This window comes from Triturus cristatus, chromosome 9 (genome assembly GCF_964204655.1).
Source record: "Triturus cristatus chromosome 9, aTriCri1.1, whole genome shotgun sequence".
Lineage (NCBI taxonomy): Eukaryota > Metazoa > Chordata > Amphibia > Caudata > Salamandridae > Triturus > Triturus cristatus.
Genome location: NC_140592.1, coordinates 446,500,216 through 446,522,288, shown reverse-complemented (window position 1 = coordinate 446,522,288; position 22,073 = coordinate 446,500,216). Strand labels below are relative to the sequence as shown.

General features: G+C 42.5%; 1 protein-coding gene across 1 annotated transcript in view; it reads left to right on the top strand.

Annotated features, from left to right (window-relative positions):
* Positions 1-22,073, top strand: part of LOC146798112 (cytochrome P450 2G1-like) — a 1,220,160-nt gene that overhangs the window by 1,178,692 nt on the left and 19,395 nt on the right. Inside the window, exon 18 of the mRNA XM_085625336.1 lies at positions 264-405. Within this exon, the coding sequence (XP_085481462.1) occupies positions 264-405 (142 nt within the window). The remainder of the gene's footprint in view (positions 1-263; positions 406-22,073) is intronic.

Below are 22,073 nucleotides of genomic sequence, written 5' to 3'. Positions count from 1 at the left end.
CCATCACCATAATTTAAATTCACAATTTTTCAGTGATTGTTTTTTTGTGTGTGCCATTTGTCATTGTGAGTAACTTTTGTTCTAAGTTCTGTACGCCGCATGTATATCTTCCATAGATTACATAATATTTTGTCAATATTAAGTTTTGATTATTTTTCAGTGAACGTTTTAGGATTCAACCCCAACACAATACATTTTACTATTACTAAACAGGCTACAGAGTTCTAGTAGAAATTTCACAAAGTTTTCCTTTTATTTTTTAGGGCCTGAATATTATTCCACTGCTATGCACTTCACAGTTTGACCCCACCAAATTCAAAAACCCAACACAATTTGACCCCACCCACTTTCTGGATGAGAATGGCCTGTTCAAGAAGAATGAAGCATTTATGGCATTTTCTGCAGGTAAGGAAAGAAGTTCAGGCTCAAGTGAACAGATTAAAACTGGCTTGAAGATGCCTCTAACAAAAAAGTAGAGTTAGTCTGCAAAGACAACATTAGAATTTGTAGGCTGTTCCCTGTATTAGAAAATATGGCATCTGCATAGGCAAGAGAAATATACAAACCTCATGGCAAACAGCTGTATATGTCATTCACTGTGAATATCCGGCTATAAAGTAATGCATCTATATTTTAAAATGTGGTTTTGCATGTGGGCTCACAATGGTTCATGACAATCAGGGCCATGGTAAATTTAATTACAAGACTGGCGGCTACCATTATGCAATAATCCTTTATTGCTGCTCAACATGCAGTCCTTTAAAGAACATCACTACATCACAAAGCAAACAGAATGTTCACAATGTATGTATATCCAGTGCACATGGATGTCCTCCTCTTTTTTAATGCTGCTCCAGACAGGATAAGTATTTCTTTCTTATACACTTCCCATTTGAGTATGGTTTGTTATATATTAATCTTTGATTATGTTCTATTACTGATTTTGTTGTACGTTTAGTAAATACCCCTCCAATGTAAGGTCGGGCCAGGTATTTAGTATTTAAGATTAGTTACTTTATTTCTTTAAAAGCTCTGTTAATGAGCAGTTTATGTAAGCAGAGGGTTTACCGCTCTGATGATCTGTGGAGGGTGTTACGTTTGCCGACAGTGCAGATTCAACTGTTGCGAGGTCTTCCTGCTCCTCCTCTTTTACTGCCTCTGAGATCCCTTCACAGTACTTCAGTGTGGAGGCCTTCACTCCGACCGACTGCTTCAGCAGGAGGTGTAGCTATGGGCCTGAAAGGGATTTTTTCCCTTGCGCCAAATATTGAGGAAGCCTAGCAAAGTTGTGTCAAGCATGTTGCTAGGCAGTAGTTAAGGAAGCCTGACAACGTCGCTGTGAGCATATTGCTAGGCAGTAGCCTGACGCTGCCACCTACAATTCGTCATTTGTTTTCAATCAAATCACTGCTGATGTGTTAGTCTGCTATATTTGCAGTTTTAAACGCAGCAGACAGCAGAGACGAGCACAGGCATTATTCTTGCAGAAATTGACGTTAGTGAACAAGCAAACCAATAAGGAGTACCAGAGCTCCCCCTGCTGGCTACTGCGATATTTCCAGGTGATTTTACTTTACTGCCAGGCTTTCAGAGCCTATTTAGATTGCCAGAGAGCTAAGATATTTCTTTTATTTTTGATTTAAGCTTAAACAGCTTTTAGTTCTGTGTGTTGCACTTTTTAATTGGTAAAAGATCTTGGAGGGTTTTAACTCCAAGGCCAATCAAGTAGTAGATTTCTTGGGGGCACCCCTCACGAAATGTTTAGGAGAAGAGTAAAGGGGCATATCAACAAGGGCTTTATCTCTGCTTTTTTGGCTTTAAAAGCCAAAAAAGCAGAGATAAAACTAGCACCCTATCAACAACATTTTGCATGTTAGCACCCATTTACTCTATGCTTCCACTTGCATCTCTAATGAGATGCAAAGGGGGCGTTCCAGAGTACAATAATAGGAGAAATTTCGCTAAGCGACATTTCTCCTATTATCAAGAATGTCGCTAACCCTGTTATAGACAAAAAAAGCAGCGCTAACCGCGGTTAACGCTGCTTTTTTACGTCTGGTATTTTTCTGACTTAGCCATGATATCCTATGGAAGGAGGATATCATGGCTAAATTTGCCTGTCCCTATCAACAAGGTAACGTGAGATTATCGCTGGGTTTCCAGCGATAATCTCACGTTAGCCTGTTAGCGTGAGGATTTTTATCGCTATTGAGATGAGCGTTGCTAATAGCATGCTATCTCAGCGATAAAAATTCACGCTAGCCAGCGATAATTATCCTAGCGCTAAGTGCGCTTAGAGATAATTATCGCCGGTTGTTGTTGATATGCCCCTAAGATCCTTTGTAAAAGAGGCGGTGGATGCCATACTAGCTATTAGGAAAATATTTTTTACCTCTCGGATAGGGACTCGCCATTTACCTCTGAACCCCGTGTTGTGAAAAAGGTTTCCTATAAGAGGAAACATACTGAGAAGGCGTTAAGCCATGCTTTGGGCACCAGTAGCCTTGGAACTACCATACAGTTGTGTGCTCTTGGCAGTACAGGAGGAAAGGGCCACCTTTATGGGGCACAAACAAAGGTTGCCCAGAGAGGCATGAGTCGAATCAGTGACCTTCATGGCACAAGAGAGTTACGGGCCAGTTTGAATTCTTCTGAAAATGACAATGACAATATCAGCATGGAATGGATGAATATATTTTTGATTGCCAAGACACAAATGAATTACTGGATAGCCTGGACGAGGACCTAGTGCAGGCCTCTGATTCCAAGGAGGTAAAAGACCACTTTGTGGGAGAAATGTTCTATCCTACTATGATCAAATACCCTTGGAGTGTGAAATGGTGGCCTATGTACCACGTGGCCAAATATCTGAGCCATTGGGTGAGAAAACCTCTGGATAAGGAGACCAGCAATCTGTGTCAGACAAAATGCCTCAGACCCTCTACAGAGGATAATGTTTGTATCACCTCTAACTTGGACCCAGAGTTGATAACCTTTTTATACAAATTTGGGAAAGACCAAAGAAAAGAATCTGAAAGATGGCTGAAACAGTTTCAGGACAGAGTGCTTGATGTTCTGGGCCCTCTTACTCACATTCTAGACATAGCAGATTAAGCCAGGGGGAAGAGTGGTGGAGTAAGTCTGGAATTGCTAAGTAGTTGGCCACATCTGTATGTTAGGCAATGCCAGTGAGGACCTAATAACTGATGTGAAATAACCCTACACTGGCTGGTCTGGCCCCTAGGGAAGACATGGGGTGCACGCAAGGACTTCTCTTTGGAGAGAGTATCATGAAGTCCTTGGCAAAATATTTGTCCAAATTCAATGCTTTTAGTAAAGCCCAGACAAGTATGTGGAGAGTTTTTGGGTCCAGGGCTGTTTTTGGATGGGCTGACAGGCGTGGACTGGCTGTCAGTTGCTGTGCCTTCAGGTCCCAGTCCTTCACTCAAGAACCAAGAAGTTATGGCAATTATGGCAGGGGATACCACCAATGCTCCAACTTCTACCCCCAGAGAGGGAAAAACTCAAGTACTAGAGGGGGAATATCTAGACCTTCAGTCTCCAGATCACAAGGTAAGAGATACTTTTTCTTCCCTCTTAAAGGTCGGGGGAAGGCTGAAGTTTTCCATCCACAATTAGGAATCAACAGGGACCCCTGGGTTCCAGAAACCATCCAAGGTTTCAAGGACGGTTTATAGGATCCCCATTACAGATCAAGAAACCCAAGGAGTTGCCTTTAGACACTGAGAAAATGATTCTGGTAGATTCAGCAGTGTCCCAGATGTTAAAGAAGGGAGCTTCAATTCAAGTTACAGATTAGGAAGGATCAGGAGATTTTGTGAGTACGGTTTTTGATGTATAAAATAAAGGCAAGTGTTGGTGTCCTGTCATAAGCTTACGGGAATTGAACAAGTTCCTGATCTACAGGCATTTCAAGTTGATGAATATTTTACGGTCAAAGGACAGGCTTGTAAAATTGGACCTTAAAGTTGTATACTTTACGATACCCATGGATAGGGTCAGTTAGAAGTACCTCCATTTCAGGTGGAGAGGTGTACTCTATTAGTTCCTTTGCCTTCCCTTTGGCCTGTCCTCAGCTCCATGGTGTTTCACAAAGGTGCTGCATCCTGTAGTGGCATTTCTCAGGGGGAGAGGAGTAGAGCTTATTATTTATTTGGACAACATTTTGACAATGTCCCAGGATAGAACTTCAGAAACATTTGCCATGGACAAGCAAGTTGCTGGTACGCCTAGGATTTATAGTGAATACAGAAAACTCAGTCATGGTTCCTACTCAGAGTCTGGAATTTCTGGGGTTTCAGGTGAATACCGTTTTAGCTCAGTTTATTCTGCCTCAGTAGAACCGGACCAAGATAAGGAAGGAGGTGTCAGCAGTGTTACTGAAAGAAATAGTATGCTTAATAGATCTGGCAAGATTTTTGGGACTGCTCTCATTCTCCATTCAGGCCATTACCCCTGGGCCTTTACATTACAGGGGCTTTCAGAGGTTGAAGACTTTGGGATTAACAAAGGGTTTATTGTATGGGGATTCCTTCTCCATTTCAGTGGAAGCGTGGGAGGACCTGGTCTGGCAATCAAAAAATCTCAACGCTTGGAACGGCAAGGCTATTTTCGGAAATGTTCCCAAGCTGACCTTGGAATCGGATACCTGCAACTTGGGCTGTGGGGCATATTGGAACGAGTTAAAAACTGAGGAAAGATGGTCCAAGGAGGAACAGGAGCTCCATATAAATTGCTTAGAGATGTTAGAAGCTATTAATGCTTTGAAGAGCTTCAGCAAGTTATCAACGAACTCAGTCTCAGTGATTCTGTCAGCCAAATTCTCAGCTGTGTCCTACATTAACCACCTGGGCGGTGCGAGGTCAAAAGCACTGGCAGATCTGATAAAGCAAATTTGGTATTTTTTGCTGGGAGGACAAGATTATTTTGAGGGCGGATTTTATTCTAGGCCTGCAGAATGTAAGAGCGATTGGAAATTTAATCCTGTGGTATTCAGACAGATTCAGGAATTATGGGTCCCAGTTCAGGTGGATCTGTTTGCAAGCAGGCTGACCTTGCAAGTTTCAAGGTATTTTAGTTGAAGGCTGGATCCAGAGACAGCAGTAGTAGATGCTTTCCTGCAAGTTTGGCAGAGAAGGGGAGGTTATGGGTTACCCTGTTTTTCCATGATTCAGAGTGTTCTGGGAAAGGTGAGGTCGGAGGACTGGAATACAATTCAGGTGACTCCCTTTTGGAGATCACAGGTTTGGTTCCCAGGGGTTTTGGAACTTGCAATTGCCATACCAAGTTTGGTCCCGGGACTGAGAGAAGCATCCTTTAGTTGTAAAAGGGAAAATTAACTATCTTGTTTGGAAGATTTCAGGGGTTCAGCCAGGTATATAGGCCTTCAAGAGAGGCTAAATGTTTACTGCGAGAATCTTGGGCTCTAGGAACAAGAAGAAGATACAAGGGAGTGTGGAGGAACTGGTGTAGTTGGTGCATGGAAAGGCGTTTTAAGTTCCTTAAGCCGATGTGACCAATTACTTAGCGGAATTGGATAACTCATGTCTCACTTACAGAACAGTTAACTGTGATAGATCTGCTATTTCCACAGGGCATGCCATGGTTAATAATTTATTGGGAGTGATATTCTTATTAGAAGAGTGATAAAGGGTGTGAGATTAAGGAGACCTCCCAGGGCTTGTTACGAGTCGCTGTGGGACGTCAGCCTGGTCTTCAAGTTGTTTACTTCTTGGCCAGGTAATACTTTCCTTACCCTGAAACAGATTTCCCTTAAATTAGCGACATTACTTTGTTTGATGTCTTTTCAAAGGATTTCCAATGTGAATGCTTTGGAATAATCTAACAGGTTCTATTACCCTGAGAGAGTGTATTTCGATATTTGGAAGAGAACAAACACTATGTCAGTATTTTATCCCTTTTGTCATGATTGTGAGAAATTGTGCGTGGTGAGTTGTATGAGAAGTTATGAGAGTGGATTTTAGTGCACATGGCATTGATCAGCTACTATTGCTGTATGTCAAACCACACAAGGCTGTATCTAGGGCTACCATAGCAACATGGATTTGAATGATTATTAACAAAGCATGTGTTGACCTATCAGGTTTGGTGCACATTCTGGAAGAGGTGCAATGGCCTGTAAGTTTTTTGGCCTGGTGGAACTTTACCAGAGATCTTAAAGTCAGCAGACTGGTTGAATGCAAATACCTTTGCAATGTTCTAGTTAAGACAGGTGGAGGATGTTAGTTGTGTTGCTTTGGATGGCTTTAATCATGCATGATGGTAGCCTGGGGTCTTGTAATGAAATGCAGATTCTCAAATTAACATGCATTGAGAATCTTGATTTTATTAAAGACAACGGAGGCTAGCACTATCCTGCCCTCCTCTTTCTTGGAGAAAGGGTAGATAATGGTAAGTATAATAGATTAGAGGAGGTTGAATAAATGCTATATGTTGGTTACAATTATATCTATTATTTAAAGTTTTTCTTAGATCCTTTTTTTAGATCATATATTAATTTGGAGTCCTATGTTTTTTCCAGACAATGTTCTATAAAAATTTCAGTGGAAGAAGGTGTTTTTTTCCTGTTGTCGCAGCCTAAAGAGGAGGACGTCTATGTGCACTGGATATATATATATTGTGAACATTCTGTTTGCTTTGTGATGTAGTGGTATTCTTTAAAGAGCTGCATGTTGGGCAGCAATAAAGGATGATTGCATAATATTAACCTCCGTTGTCTTTGATGAAATCAAGATTCTCTATGAATGATAATTTGAGAATCACCATTTTCAGGTTAAACACTGCTGGATTAATTTGAGTGAACCGTAATAATTTCTCCGATGTGGATATCCTGAAAATCTAGAATCGTTTCAGCTCATGTGAACTATTGTAGAACAGCTTTTGTGTAAATGATCTACCAATGTAATCATCAGTTATCACTGAAAGTCTGGGCCAATCTTATGATTTATTAGTCTTGTAGATGTCAAGAATAGGTAATGTATAATTTATTCCATTGTTCATCACCAAGGTCAGAAGTTCAAAAGAATTGTCATACCCCATTGAGAACTACAGACCTCATTTCATCATATTTAGAATGGGCATTATAATAATGGTGTTGAATTGGATGGTTGGAAGTATGGTCGAAGCTTTGGCTATGTTACAAGTGGTAAATAAATTAAAAAGCTAGAATTGAGCAAGAAATTGTAATCAATCTTACCTGACAGCAAAAGGAATTGGAAGGATTTCCACCAGGACATTGAGAGCAAAATATTGTAGGGAAAAAATATCAAGACCTAATTATTGAGAACCAAAATATCGTGAAGGTAGATGTAAAAGTAACTAATGGCTAGCTAGTCTTACAACACTATGCTTACAACTCTAGGGTCATAATGACTTCTTAAGACACAGCTAGCCTATTCCTACATGTTAGACTTTGTCACTGTGCTTTTCCATGGTGTTCAATTTGTCAAAGAAGGCTTTGAAAATCTTAAGAGCTGAGGCTAGGGAGTCATATTGGATAAACCATAGTGTGAGTTGTAAGACTATGGAGTGTTGTAGCAGATCGCCAGTGTTCTACCTCCCACAGGACAACCCTAAGAAACGGATTGCAATGTTCAATTCAGAGTTGTAATCCCATTGTAAATTATTTCATCCTAAACGTGCTACAACAAATGCATAAAACCGGGCCACACTAATACCATACTTGAGCCTGCGTCTATCGTGCTGTCAGTGCATCAAGGACAAGACTATCAATAGTGCACATAAGAATAAAATATACATGATTGACATTTTAAAAATAAAAATAAAACATAGCAATATAACTTTCATTTTGTGGTCCAATTTCAGCTAGACCTAACTTTCAAGTGCCCAGCCGGGAAGCATTGTCAATAAAATGAGAACAGGAAAGGATACATGCAAAATGTAAAAAGCCATAGTGTGTTATCTTGGAAGCCCAGCATCAGCTACGTATAAGCCTCATACTGCTGTAGGCTGCCGCATCAGGAGCTTCCTCCTAATTATCCATGCATGGCTTAAAAACTTACCCACACTACAGACAAAAAGTGGTCTTGGGTCCGATCTAAGAATACGCAAGGCAACGTGATGCCACCGAGAGCCTAATTGCCGGCAAACCGGTTTTATCCACTTTGCTGTAGGTGTGGAATATGCCTGGCAAACAAACATGACATGGGCAACACTTTCTTTAGGAGCCTTACAGCATGGACATTCCTTAGAGGCTAGGTTGCATGTGTGCCATTTAGCTATGGTTTCATTAACAGGAAGTGTACCAAACCTGAAATGAGTATATAAGAGTCTATCCTGCGGGACCTGGATTATGTCTAGAAACGGCTCCAAATGTTTTTCCTGCTTGTAGTGAAAGAATTCTGAGGTCAATTTCCCCAAATTTGGTTTGCTGAACTTTTGCTGGTCCACCCAATTCCAGTATGAACCCTTGAGCACTTTTTTCCCCGATGGATCCTGTTTATCCCAATGAGCTCTAAGCCCTATGGCTGTGTCATCAATTTCTTGGCATTGGCAATCCAACCAACTTTACTGCTTGTGTCCAGCCTAATGACCTCTGAGAGGGCTTCTGCATAAGGCAGAAGCTCTTCAGTCCTCCTAACACGGGCCCAAAAAAGCAAGGGTCGTAGCCTTACTACATCTCCCATGGAACGTCTGCCCATGTCAAGCATAAGGGGAGTAAGGGGATTGTACTTTGGCAGCATCACTAGTTCCCTAAGGAATTTGTGTTCTGATTTGCAGAGGTCTTTGGTCTTCTTGAATCCCCACAGCTCGGTCCCATACAAAGCTGCGCTCACAGCCTTTGCTTCGAAAACCTGGAGGGCTGGCACAACCGGTCTGCTGTGCGAAAGGTGGTGTTCCTTCCCAAGTGATCCTGTTACCCTTTTGTGGTTTATTAGCATTTTTGCAAGATGGTTTTTCCAAGACATGTTATCTGCAAGGCGGATACCAAGGTAATTGAAAGTGCTCACTCTTTCTAGAGGTTTCACATCAAACAGAAGACTGCCTCAAAAAGACTTTGGGGGGTTAAAGGCCATGAGTTTCGTTTTAGTTGTGTTGATCACCAGCCCTCTACCTTCACAGAAAAGTTGAAACCTGTTCAAAAGACATTGTAACCCCATTGGTGTCTTAGACACCAACAGGGTGTCATCTGCTAACAATAGAGTCGGTACCTTAACCCTTCACAGACTCGGTGCATCTGCAGGTTCTTCTTGCAAAACATTTACCACTCCGTTCACATAAAGTGAGAATAGGGTTGGGGCCAGTACGCAGCCCTGTTTTACTCCCCTGTTTACAGGAACACGGTCAGTCAACTGGCCCTGCGTCCCCCACCTGACCTGTGCGTAAGTATCTTTGTGCAGCCTAATGATAAGGTCAAGGATGAACAAAGGAATCCCCAGGTCTTTGAGCACTGACCATAGTTGTCTCCTTGAAACTAGGTCAAAGGCAGTCTTTAGATCAATAAACACTAAGTAAAGACTGCCTTTGCTAATCACCACCTCTTTCCAGTAGATGGTCTGCAGCCGATTGTCCCTGTCCTGGTCCTGAAGCCCGCCTGAAACTGTGATAAAATGGCATGATCATCTGCCCACTGTAGAATCCTCTGCAGCAAGACTCTGCTAAACACCTTCTGGAGGGCATCGATCAGGCTTATAGGCCTATAATTTGAGGGGTCATCCTTTGCTCCTTTTTATAAATTGGGACCACCTCTGCTCCTTTCCATGACTCGGGGACCGGGGCACCTTTTGCTATTGCATTTGCCAAAAGTAGGATGTATCGGGCCCAATTGGGAATATCAGATAAAAACAAATCATCTGGTATGCCATCTGGGCCTGCTGCTTTGGACTGGACTATTCTATCCATTGCGGTCTCAATTTCACCTAGGGTAAAGAGCTCATCATCTGTATGATATCCTGAGGGCTCTATCTTCTCTTCCGAGTGCAAGGCCTCCTCAACTGAATAAAGCTTCCAAAAATGATCGTGCCATACTTGGGCAGAGATTTAGTTAGTTGGCGAGGGCACGCCCGATGTACTACCCCAAGTGTTTATACATGTTTTTATTAGTACAAGCATATGTAACAAAAAGAACAAAATTAAAAATGCCACTTCCTAAACTGGTCACCATATGCTTGCAAAAAATGTAAAATATAAAATAGTTTTAGTGAGGAGGGCCATTTACTAGTGATTTTCTATTAACTAAAAGCCTTTTATTTGGGCAGTGCAGTATTGTTTTTACAGCACTTTTTTTTTAAACAAACTTCCAAAGCAAGAGTTTGCTTTTGATAAATGAAAAATGTGTGACCCTCACACCATAGAAGTTCTCTCCCGTGATGTGGGGGCATAACCACAAAACTAGAATTGAGGTGAGTCTGTCAACAAATGACTCCATGCATGCAACTCTCAATGCATGTGCAATGTACCTTTGTGTGCATGCCATAAAGTATGTACAAGGATGGCTGGAAGCATTATATTTCCCTAAGAAGTACAGCTTCTTAAGGAGAACCTGGCATGCAGTGTATGGAGGTTACTAAAGCAATTCCCTGTAGCCCTGAATGGTAGTGGGAAAAACTGTGAGACTATTTCCTGCACCCTGAGGTACAACTTTGATTTAGCGGAACAACAACCAAAACAATGGGCTGCAGCGAAAAAAATAATTTCATCCTGGCTTAGGCCCTGTTTTAGATCTTGGCAGGAATCCCGTCATCCCTCCATTGTGGCAGTTTCATGTACTCCATCAAGGTGATGGAGTCCCATCCGCCATATTTAGATGTGTGCTGGCTGAACCACCGTCCGCATCGACAGGCTGTTGCCCGTTGTGAAAGCAGCACACCTCTGTGTACACAGCGGACTCCATTGCTGGCTAACAGTATTCCGTCGCTGTCAAGCTGGTGTGTTTGCGCCGAGCCCATTTAGATTTCCCTGTTGTGCTGGTATTGTCCTAATAGCGGTTTCCTGATGGAGTGAGTCCCTAGTAGAGTGGAGACTGGTAACTACCACTTTTATAATGCGTCACTACACATTTAGCTTGTGTGTGGTTTAAAAATATATGTAGGCAGTGTGTCATGCTCCTTCTTGTACATGTAGCATAGCACACATACAACATACACACACCTTTGAATGTACACTCATATGCACCACAAACACAACACCCACAACCACCACAACAACAACAAAACTCAATGTAATATCTGCACATAATCCAACTCATTATTTTCTTATTAAAAGGGAGTCTGGTAAACCGTCATGTAATAAGAAAATAACACAATTTTCCACATGTGTTAAAGTATAACAGACAGCTAGTGATATTACAATGGCTCCTTACCTAACAGCGAAAAGCATGACAAGAGCGCCTCTTACTGTGAGCAGGGGCACACCGAACAGTCGCCATATCCTCTGCTATACTCTCCTTCTCTGTTGGGGAAGAAAAAGAAGCAAATTCTCTGGTGTCAGTACCCCAACAGCCACATTCAGGAAATATGAAAAGGTGAGGAGCACGAAACACGAAAATTCCATTGAATTCCTAAAAATTCAAAAAGAGTAAAAACAGGCCTGGTTATGTTATGGTGTGTTATCTTGTTATGTTATGGTATGCTAATTGAAATTTATTGAGCGCACAGTGGTTTCTTGTTGTTAAAGTATAATCATAAGGTCATGCTGCATGGTAAGCGCAATTGCTAATGCAGTTGGTGGGCTTGTTCAATGAGACAAGGCTTTAAATTCTTCCTAAAAGTAAAAAGATCAGTGTATGAACATAAAAAAAGAGGTAGAGAGTTCCATATTATCGGGGCTTGTGCAGAAAAACTGCAACTACCCATTTGTTTCTTACTGTATTTTGGAATAACCAGTGAGTTCAAGGAAGTAGAGCGGAGCTCTCCAGATGGTGTATAAAGGCTGATCCTATTTGTTAAGAATCGTGGACCCTTTCCACAAAAAGACTCTTTATGTACTCTTCTTGCATTTGGAGTAAAGGAAATAATTGTAATTTGCAAGTCTTGTGCCCCTCACTTTTTCATGCTTAAATCAAATCGTGATTTATATGCTCAAGTAAGCGATCTGGTATCGTTAAGAGAGAGCATTATGCCAGTCTAAAACAAGCATTAGAAATGCATTAGGTCTTGCATTTGTTTAAGTTTGAGCTTTTGGCTTTGCTAATAGTATAGTATATTAGGCATGTGTTATTGAGTGTATGTATGTGATGTGAGTGTAATTATGTGGGTTGAATTGTAATTGTTAGCTGTGGGGCAGTATGAAGCATAGAGTTAGGAGGCCAAGAGCAGTGTGATGAATTGGGAAGGAGAGTGAGGATTAGAAGAAGAGCATGAGGGAGAAGGAAGGGAAGTGAGGAGGAGAGTAGCATGAGGCAGGATAAAGGCGAGTGAGGAGAGCTGTATGAGGGTGAAGGAAGAGAGTGAGGAGGATAGTTGCCAGAGGTAGAAGGAAGGAGAGTGAAGATAGCAGCGTGAGGCAGAAGGATGGAGAGAGGAGGAGAAGAGTAGCATGAGGGATATGAAAGGAGAGTGAGGAGTAGAAGAGTAGCATGAGGCACAAGGTAGGAGAGGTGCGAAGAGCAGTGCGAGGTTGATGGAAGGAGAGTAACAAGCATTGGCATAGCCAATAGGTCTCGCCTTTCGGACCATATAAGTGTTTAGTTATCCAGCACAATATCTTTGGTGCAACAACATCCCCTGTTGCATGGGTAAACACTTAAAAGGTCCCAAATGCGAGACCTATTGGCTATGCGAGAGGGCAGAAATATAGACTTCACATGAGTTCTAATCTTTATAGCGTGTAAATAAATAACTATTTTGTCTGATCTCAGAGTTTCGGGACAAGGTTAAATTCTGATCTTGTTTAATACATTTTACATCAATTTTCTCTATACAAAGTTCCTCACTTCACCAGGTATCGCAACTTTAATCACAATTTTTCACAATTTTAAATATATTTGATTTGGGAGTCCAATGAAAGGTGCAGTTTCATATTGAAATGTTTTAATAACACCCCAGCTGTGGCATTACGATGGCTAGTTCGTACTTTATCTCTGAACATTACTCTGCTTACGAAGTCTCGCCGTTACACTGAACAGCACAGGGCCTATTCGGACGAATGTACAGCGAACACGTGCCTTGCCTATTTCGTACAAACTAAAACATCACATTGTTGGGATGAAGTCAGAAGTAATCTGGAGACCGAAAATAAGCTATTTCGGTTTGCTAGATTAGTCTCCCCAACTGCACCCAGATAAAGAACGAAGCAAACAGGTGCAGCAGGGCGCCGCAATTTATATTTCACCGACCATAAAATAGCCGATTTCACTATTCCGAATACATGGGGATTCCGCGGATTACTTGGTGTTATTCATAGAAATAATTTGCCCTATTATACAGCTACCCATATTCGTTCGTTTTTTTTAATTCTAAGTTCTAGATTAAAATGAGCACGTCGGTCAGGTATTTCAATGACAAATTAGGTCCTAGGAATGAGAAGAGCTTGTATAAAGTCAGTCCCTGCAGCATTCTGAACTCCCTAGTCTCGACAGGATCAATTGAATATTTCATAGAGCCCCCTTTAAGCATATCAAGGGGCATATCAACAACAACCGGCGATAATTATCCCTGAGCGCACTTAGCGCTCGGATAATTATCGCCGGCTAGCGCCGATTTTTATCGCTGAGATAGCGTGCTATTAGCAACGCTTATCTCATCAGTGATAAAAATCCGAGCGCTAACTGGCTAACGTGAGATTATCGCTGGACACCCAGCGATAATCTCACGTTAGCTAGTTGATAGGGACTCACAAATTTAGCCATGATATCCACCTTCCATAGGATATCATGGCTAAGTCAGTCCTGAAGCAGGCGTAAGGAAAGTAGCGATAACAGGGGTTATCGCTACTTTTCCTGACGCTATGCTTCATAGCGTTAGGCTTGCTGATAGGAGAAATGTCGCTTAGCGACATTTCTCCTGTCATGCAAGGTCAGGAACGCCCACTTTGCATCTCATTAGAGTTGCAAAGATGGGCGTTAGGAATCCTGACGCTAAAGCAAGGTTTCACGCGTTAGCGTGACCTTGCTGATTAGGCGATAAAATTATCGCCACTTTTCGGCCGAAAATGGCCGCAAAAGCGGCGATAATTTTTTATTGCCTGCTTGTTGATATGCCCCCAAATGATTTCAGTACAGAAGGTCAAAGCATTACTGTGCATGTGTAGATAGAGAGAGAGAGAGTGTGTGTGCGTGTGCGCGTGCGTGTGTGTGTGTGTGTGTGTGTGTGTGTCTCTATATCCTAGCTGCTGCGTGGAGGAGGCCCAACACAATGCTGAAGCTTCCTCTGAGGAAGTAGGGTGTTGTATGGATATGTCTGTGCGTTTTTACACACACACATCTTCTATATACATCACGCAAGCTGCCGAACGTTAATAATGTTGTTGATGAAGCGGAGCTATTACCTTCCCGGTGGAGAAACTAGGTCTACTGTATGGATTTCCCCAACAGCGACATGCTCTCTCTACTCAAACCTGCAATATGCTGTGTGTGAGTGTGATGTATGCCTTAGTTCCAGTCGCGCCTTATTGATCGTATCTGGAAGAGAGGCATAGATGAAACGTGCAGCGCGTCTCTTCTTTTGCTGCCGGGACTCACTTCGGCTTCTGGCAAACGTACCCTAAAGTTTCTCATAATGTATATTGTGCGCGTTTTCAATGGTATTCATGTTATTGACTAAAAGGGACAGCTTTTTAAACTGATGGTGACGTTGCAGCCAGGGCCGGACTGGGAACCAAAACCGACCCTGGCAAAGTGCTCGGCAGGCCCCCCGGGGCTTGGGGGTGCCGCCGAGCTCTTTACCAAGGCCGGTTATCGGCCGATTTTGTTACAGGGCCGATTTTGCAAAAATTGCACGGTGCCCACTACGGCCAGTCCAGCCCTGGTTGCAGCCTAGTCCATGTAACATCATAGGCAATATCAAGTTTGAAAGAACACACTCGTGGAAAGTGCTGTTTGGGAGCTTCCTATGCTTACATTTGGTATTAAACAGAAGGTAAAGTACTCACAGAGCAAGTGTGCTTACTTACACGATTTTATTGATGTGTATACATTATTATGTCCACTTGATTATTTCTTTTCTCCTATGTGTAAGACAAAAACTCAAGGTACCAACATGTCAAACAGATTAAAGAGCGGAAGGCAATGTCTCTAGCTATTGGTCGGGATTCCACTGGTGAGCTACAAAGAAAATGCGAATGACCAAATCATCTTAGTAGGAGAAAGTGATTCAAGAGAGGCCACGAGAGAGAAGACAGGAGGGTGCCGTAGGGTGGCGGTGGAAATAAAATAATAAAGGAACATCATTCAAACAGTGAGCACAGAGAGTACATAAAAAAGAGCGCTAAAGGAGAGCGCTGATTAGAGATTGGCAGGGAAGCATGAATTCATAACAACAAAAGGAAGAAATTACGATCATGGAAGCGGGAGAGCATGTCATCCTGGGTCCGGTTGAAATTCACCGCAAACACAAAAAAAAAACAAGAATTGGCCGTGCGCGAAAGTGACAGCAGCGTGACGCCGCGGGGAAGGGGTGGAGGAGCGTGAAAGCAATCAAGGGACAGGAAAGACAGATGGCGCCTGATCAGGTGCAGAAAGCTGGTGATTGCGTGCGCGCACGCACAGGTGAACGCAAGCGCTAGGCCAGCCAAAGCAGCTTGTGGTGGCACTTTTTAAAGCCCTTACTATGGGGCCGATTCCGATCCGGGTCTAAAAGCACTCCGACCGAGCCAGATCCGGAGTGTTTTTCGACCTAGCCGGAGTCCTGCAGTCCGACCGAGCGAGTGCGATGTGGCCGTATGCTGCCGGACTCGGTTCGGTCGGACTCCCATAGAAGTCAATGGGAACCTGTCGTACGACGCGTACATGGGCTCCCATTGACTGAATGGGTAGGTCGTGGACAAGTGCGCCCCCTACAGTGGGTACGTGTCGGTATCATCCGCACCATATATGCCTGTGTTGGGGAGACCCATGGGTCTCCCCCGTGTCCGAGTCGTTTGGCTGCGGGTGACAGGGGATCCGACGCGGACCCCCAAAGGCAACCACCCTGACAATTTGCGAGCCGGACACTCTGGCTCGCACAGGCTGTCCGACGCGTGCATCGTACTGGCTCGCTCGTGAATCACATCCATTGCACGCCATGGTTAGCTTACGACCGAGACGTACGGAGTGGTTCGGACCCGGAAACGACTCGGTCGGTGAATTTCATGTAGCTCGCATCGTACTTGATCGCTCGTACAGCTGTGCAAGTCGGCCGGAAAACACGCATACGGCTCGTAGTTTTTCCAGTCGGATCGCGCTCGGTGCCCTTCCGACCTGGATCGGAATCGGCCCCTAAATGTCTCGCAGAGCAGCGCAGGCGCTGGCTCTAGCAAGACCTAAAAAGGGAAGAGCAGCGTGAGACAGAAGAATGGAGAGTGAGGAGGAGAAGAGCAGTGCGAGGCACAAGGATGGAGAGTGAGAAGCTGAAGCGTAGTGTGAGGCACAAGATTAGTGAGTGAGGAGAAGATCAGCATGAGGCATATGGATGGAGAGTGGGGAGGACAAGAGCTATGCTCTGTCGACTAAGGTACCATTTGGTTTGGTCCCCAGACATACCTTATTGGCTAAACTTTGATGCATGGGTATTTTGCTGATTAGAGTAAAATGAATCATTTTACTACACACCAACACCTGCTAACACTATTGCTGTTTAATATCTTCTTTGGTATAAATTAGACAAATCTCAATGAGGAGATTTTATCAGGTTCCTTACATTCTCTCAACATAACTCCAGCACCATGCTCGTGTATGGAAAGTTCTAAGGAAAGCACCATTTAATTTGCCTTAAGACTGATTCTGCAGACGTGCTTCCTAATTCCACTACAGCGAACCCCATGTTTACTTCTCAGTAACTCAGGCAGAAGCTCTTTACCAATGTATCTCTCTACACAGAAAATAAAGACCATGGGAACATTTTTGCTGATCACTCCATTCGTCCCAGTTTCTGTGCTGAAGTAGGAGAAAACGGAAATGTGAGTAAACCATGCACAATCATTGGTTTTGCATCACTGCCTGTTCATTTCTACTGACTTGAACGGAATCCTCGTTAAAAGTCGAAACCCGTTCCTGCAGCCGATTCTCTACAGGCCATTCATGGAACCTGAAGCAGGATTTTGGGAGAAAGGCCGAGTTTTCATTTGCTTTAATCCGTTGCAAGTGAACGGACCCACTCCAGAAAGTTCTTGATTTGTGACACTTGTTTAGTGCTTTGAAAAGACAAGCGCTGCTGGCATTTCTCAGAAGGGGCCACCACACTGCAAGTGGCCAAGAAGAGCACAGAGATCCAAGTCCCAGAGCAGGGTCAGTGCAGCCAAGTTAATGAGCCAGCACAAGATGTACCATGGGATACGTGAGGCCTTTAACCACCTCTGGCCGTTTGATACTAGGGTTTCGCACCCTGCAATGTAGTTTTATTTACTCGACCCCAATACCACTAAGAAATGAGGAAAATAAGAGAACTAGAGGTCAAATGAATGGATTTATTAAAGTATATTGGATGAACATCACAACCCTCATGAAGGGAGGGACAGTTCCTGCACTTTAACACATGGTGTTATCGTGGGCAATGCATTGCCTCGGGTTTGACCCCAAATTAATGTGGTTTTGTTTCCTTTATATGTTTTGGGGGTTGGAGGAGCACTCCTTTGTAACAAATTAAACCAATTCTAGAAAGTGGTGCTACAGCACTACACTTGCTGTCAAACCAAGTGTAAGCAAATCAAGAAACTGTTACAAGTGCATAAACTTGATAGTGCCGTGCACAGTTCACTGGGTGCTAATACTCAAGTCTCTTATGAAACAAATAATCAAAATATAAAATACATTAAACCATTATTTTACCTGAATTTCCAATTTATATGTCAATCATTAAATCATAATGAAAACACATGATCAAACATACAGTCTGTACAATTTTCGACAAGTGTATGTAAATATATACACAATGGTAATCACAGTATGATAGCTATACATAATTCAGTTCAGTAACACAAAGCAGATTTTTGTTCATGAATGCCCGATGCATTTCGGGACAAAGAAGTCCCTTCATCAGGGGCCAACCTATAACAAAAAAACAACCTATTATACTCATATCAATATGTCACAATGCACAATATACAAGAGAGGCGACATTTCCCAACTTGCCTCAATATTACAGTGCATATTACTTTCATGCACAATTGTGTTGAAAACTCTGTGAGCTCAAGTGCAACTGCACTGGTGTTCTGTTAAATAAATCCTTCCAGGTTACCCTAAATCTACATGCAACACCCAAAAGTTAACATTGTGTAACTCCAAGAATTAGTGCACAAAAAGACAAGGTTCATAGTGATAAGACCCAAGTGATGACGGCAGAAAATTGCAGTGCTCAAAAACGTGTGCCCGATAATGACGACCTCACAGCGGTGTGAGAAAAACCATGTGGTGATGTTTAACTGTGGTTCCTCACTCACCGAAACGAAATCCGTGTAGACCAGACTCGCTGTTGACAAGTATAATCTAAGAACATGTTAAAAGAGATGAGTGGCGTAATTGTCAAGCCCCTCAGAGATGTATGCTGTAAAGCTTTGAATGCGCTTACCCCAATCGTGGTGCCAAATGTTAATTGGTAAAGCGTTTTCCGAGCGTGACCTTTCCTGTAAAAGTGGAAATATGTGAGCATATTCCATACCAGGCCTAAACTGGATACATGCTGAGAACAAGAGAGGGTATACAATTGCCCACTTACTGTTGAAAGTTTCCACATAATGCGTGCATCAGTTCCGCACAATGATAAGATCGAGAGAAAAAAATATATAGCTGTCAGCTATATTAACAAGACTGAAGATACCATCTGCTCATACGAGCGGTCTAACCGCGGTATATTTTCTGTGGACGAATGATAACCCCTCTTACCATCTAAACTTCTCTTGTGCTCATCTGGGTGAGTTTCGTACCGAAGTGTATGACGCCCGAGACAAAACATTGAGGAAGCCACTACAGAGACCGGTATCACCAAGTTTAAACCTAAAAGTACTTTTCAACCTCCGGTATCTCATAAAATGTTGGATACTTTTGATATTTTGGTACAGAAGGATTTACAACAATTGAATTTCAAAAAACATCATGCCAAAAATGTATCGACACAAGACCTTCAGGCATTAAAAAGCATAGCCAACAACCCTGCATTGATTTTACAACCGGCAGACAAAGGAGGAGCCATAGTGGTTATGGATACTTCATTTTACATCAGGAAGGTCAATGAACATGTCAACGACGAAAACACTTATCTTCGACTTTAATGTGACCCTACTTTTGAGTTACAAAACATTCTAAGTCAAATTCTATCACAGGCCGTTGATAACAATTGGATTAATGAACAGACTCAAATGTATCTCACATCATTTAATCCTCGACGACTCAAATTATATATGATCCCGAAAGTCCACAAGAACATAACTGACCCTCCATTTCGTCCAATTGTTTTAGCACAAGGTTCTATTTTTGACCCTATAGGCAAGTTTTTGGATCACTTTTTACAACAGTTTGTGCAAGGATGGCAGTCCTATATTAAAGACACCACTCACTTCTTAAGCCGACTAAACACCATTACTTTGGACAGAAATGAAGAATTGCTTCTCTGCACTATTGACGTAGCTGCACTTTATACATCTGTACCACATGCAGCTGGTATGGAAGCCGTTGAATGGGCTTTATTACAAATGGATGATATTCAAATTGAAAAAATATTCATTCTACAACTACTCAAGTTCTGTGTACATCATAGCCATTTCGAATGGCAAGAACAGTTCTACGCCCAATTGACTGGCACTTCAATGGGCTTTTCTGGAGCCCCGGCATATGCCAATATTTTCATGGCCCAATTTGAGCAGGATCACATCTTTTCCAATCCACAATGGTGGAGTAAGATCAAATTATATTGTCGTTATATTGACGACATTTTCATAGTTTGGACAGCCAGTAGAGCGGAATTGGAGTCGATGATTACCATTTTGAATACAATCAACACACGTATTCAGTTTACATCGAGTATTGCCATGGATCATATACACTTTTTGGATGTTTTTATAAGTTATACCAGACCAAACACACATTTTGATACCCAAGTGTACAGCAAACCAATGGATAGGAACAATGCTTTAGCTTTCACGAGTTTTCACCCTAAAACTCTCATCAAAAACTTGCCATATTCACAATTTATCAGAATTAGACGCTTATGTTCTAACAATGACGTGAGTTACCAAAAGCTGTTTGAGTACAAGGAGAGATATGCCTCCCGAGGGTATCCACAAGACATCTTAGAAAATTGTCTCAATCGTGCTCAAGCCCATAAACGCGAGGGGTTACTAACACCATCAGTTAAACTTCAGCAAAACAGGATTGCATTAATTTCTAAATACTCTCCGTATCAACATCGGTTAAGAAGATTATTAATCAACGATGGGAATTATTAGAACAGGAGCAAGACTTTCATGACATCTTCAAAAATAAATCCATTTTTGCTTACACTAGAGGTAAAAATCTAAGAACCATACTGGAATCTCCTAAACCTCAAGCAAACCAGTCCACGTTTCGGGGCACCATTAAGTGTAATAACTGCATACACTTCAGTAATGTAATCACCTACAATTTTTTGACCCATCCATCAACAGGCAAACAGATACAGTTGTACCACACAAGTGACTGTAATACCAACAATCTGATCTACTGCATCAAATGCCCATGCGGCAAAGCATATATTGGCAAGACTGAACGTAAATTAAAAATCCGGATGACCGAACATAAGAGCAAAATTTGAACAAAAAGCACAACATCCAGTTTAGCTCTATATTGGGATGAGACTAAGCATAATATATCTCAGCTTAGATTACAAATTGTTGAAAGGGTAACACCACGTCCAGGAATGAATATTACTATACAGTTACTCTGCAGAGAAGGATTTTGGATAAAGCGCTTAGGCACAATGATACTGTGAGAAGTTGGCCTGGCATATGCTGGTCACTAGTTATAGTGGCCACATTGCACCAGTCCAATTCGACTCTTATGGAAGATAGGTTTAAGACAACCTTTTAAAGAAAGCTATCCTAGTGGTAGCTGTGGAGAGCAGCCTTTCAGGCTAAGTCTCTGAGGAATGTAAAGCAGCTTGTTTTACCTTATAATCTCTTGAATTACCAAATGAAAAGGACACCACACAGGTATATATATCAAATATATATGTATTTATTCTTAGATACACTCTACTAATCTCTTTATGAGATTAGAACCCAGATACACATTCAAATGTCAACACTTCTCAATAAATTAAGCACAAATATGGCTGTAGCCCTAGGGGCGTACCAGACCATAAACTAAGAAAATGGTTTAACAAACTCGACTTGCAAAATGAAAAGGCCTAGGGCCTTGGGAATCGCTGGGGCTTCACTTCTGCAGTGTTAGCAGGTAAGTAATCAGCCCACGGGAGACGCGTGCAGTGTCTAAACACAGCCACGGGTTTCCTATTGGTCTCAATGGCACAAGTCACGGTTTGTAATTTAAAGTTTTAGGGCACTTCGGAGAAGTCAACAAGCAAGCCACTTACAGGGTAAGTATTTCGAGGGCCAACACACACTTGGGCACCAGAGTGCACGAGTTACCTCACCCAGGGAAGCTGGGTGCATAGGTGTCTTTTGGTGTCGGGTCGCGATGCTTTTTTCAATGGAGATCACTGAAGACTTGCTGCTTGTGACGACTGGAGAGGTGTCCGCTGGAATCCGAAGATGGATTGAAGTTGAAGAGGACCTGAAAATTGAGGGGACAGAGTTCAAAGTCACTTGCCAGTGACCGGTGGCCAGCAGGATAGATGACCACTGATGTCGCATCGCTTCAGGTCATCGATGGTGATTTGTCTCTTCGCTCACGAGGTCCAGGAGAGATCGACGATGACCAGCAGCTGGATTCAAAGGGTCCCATAACG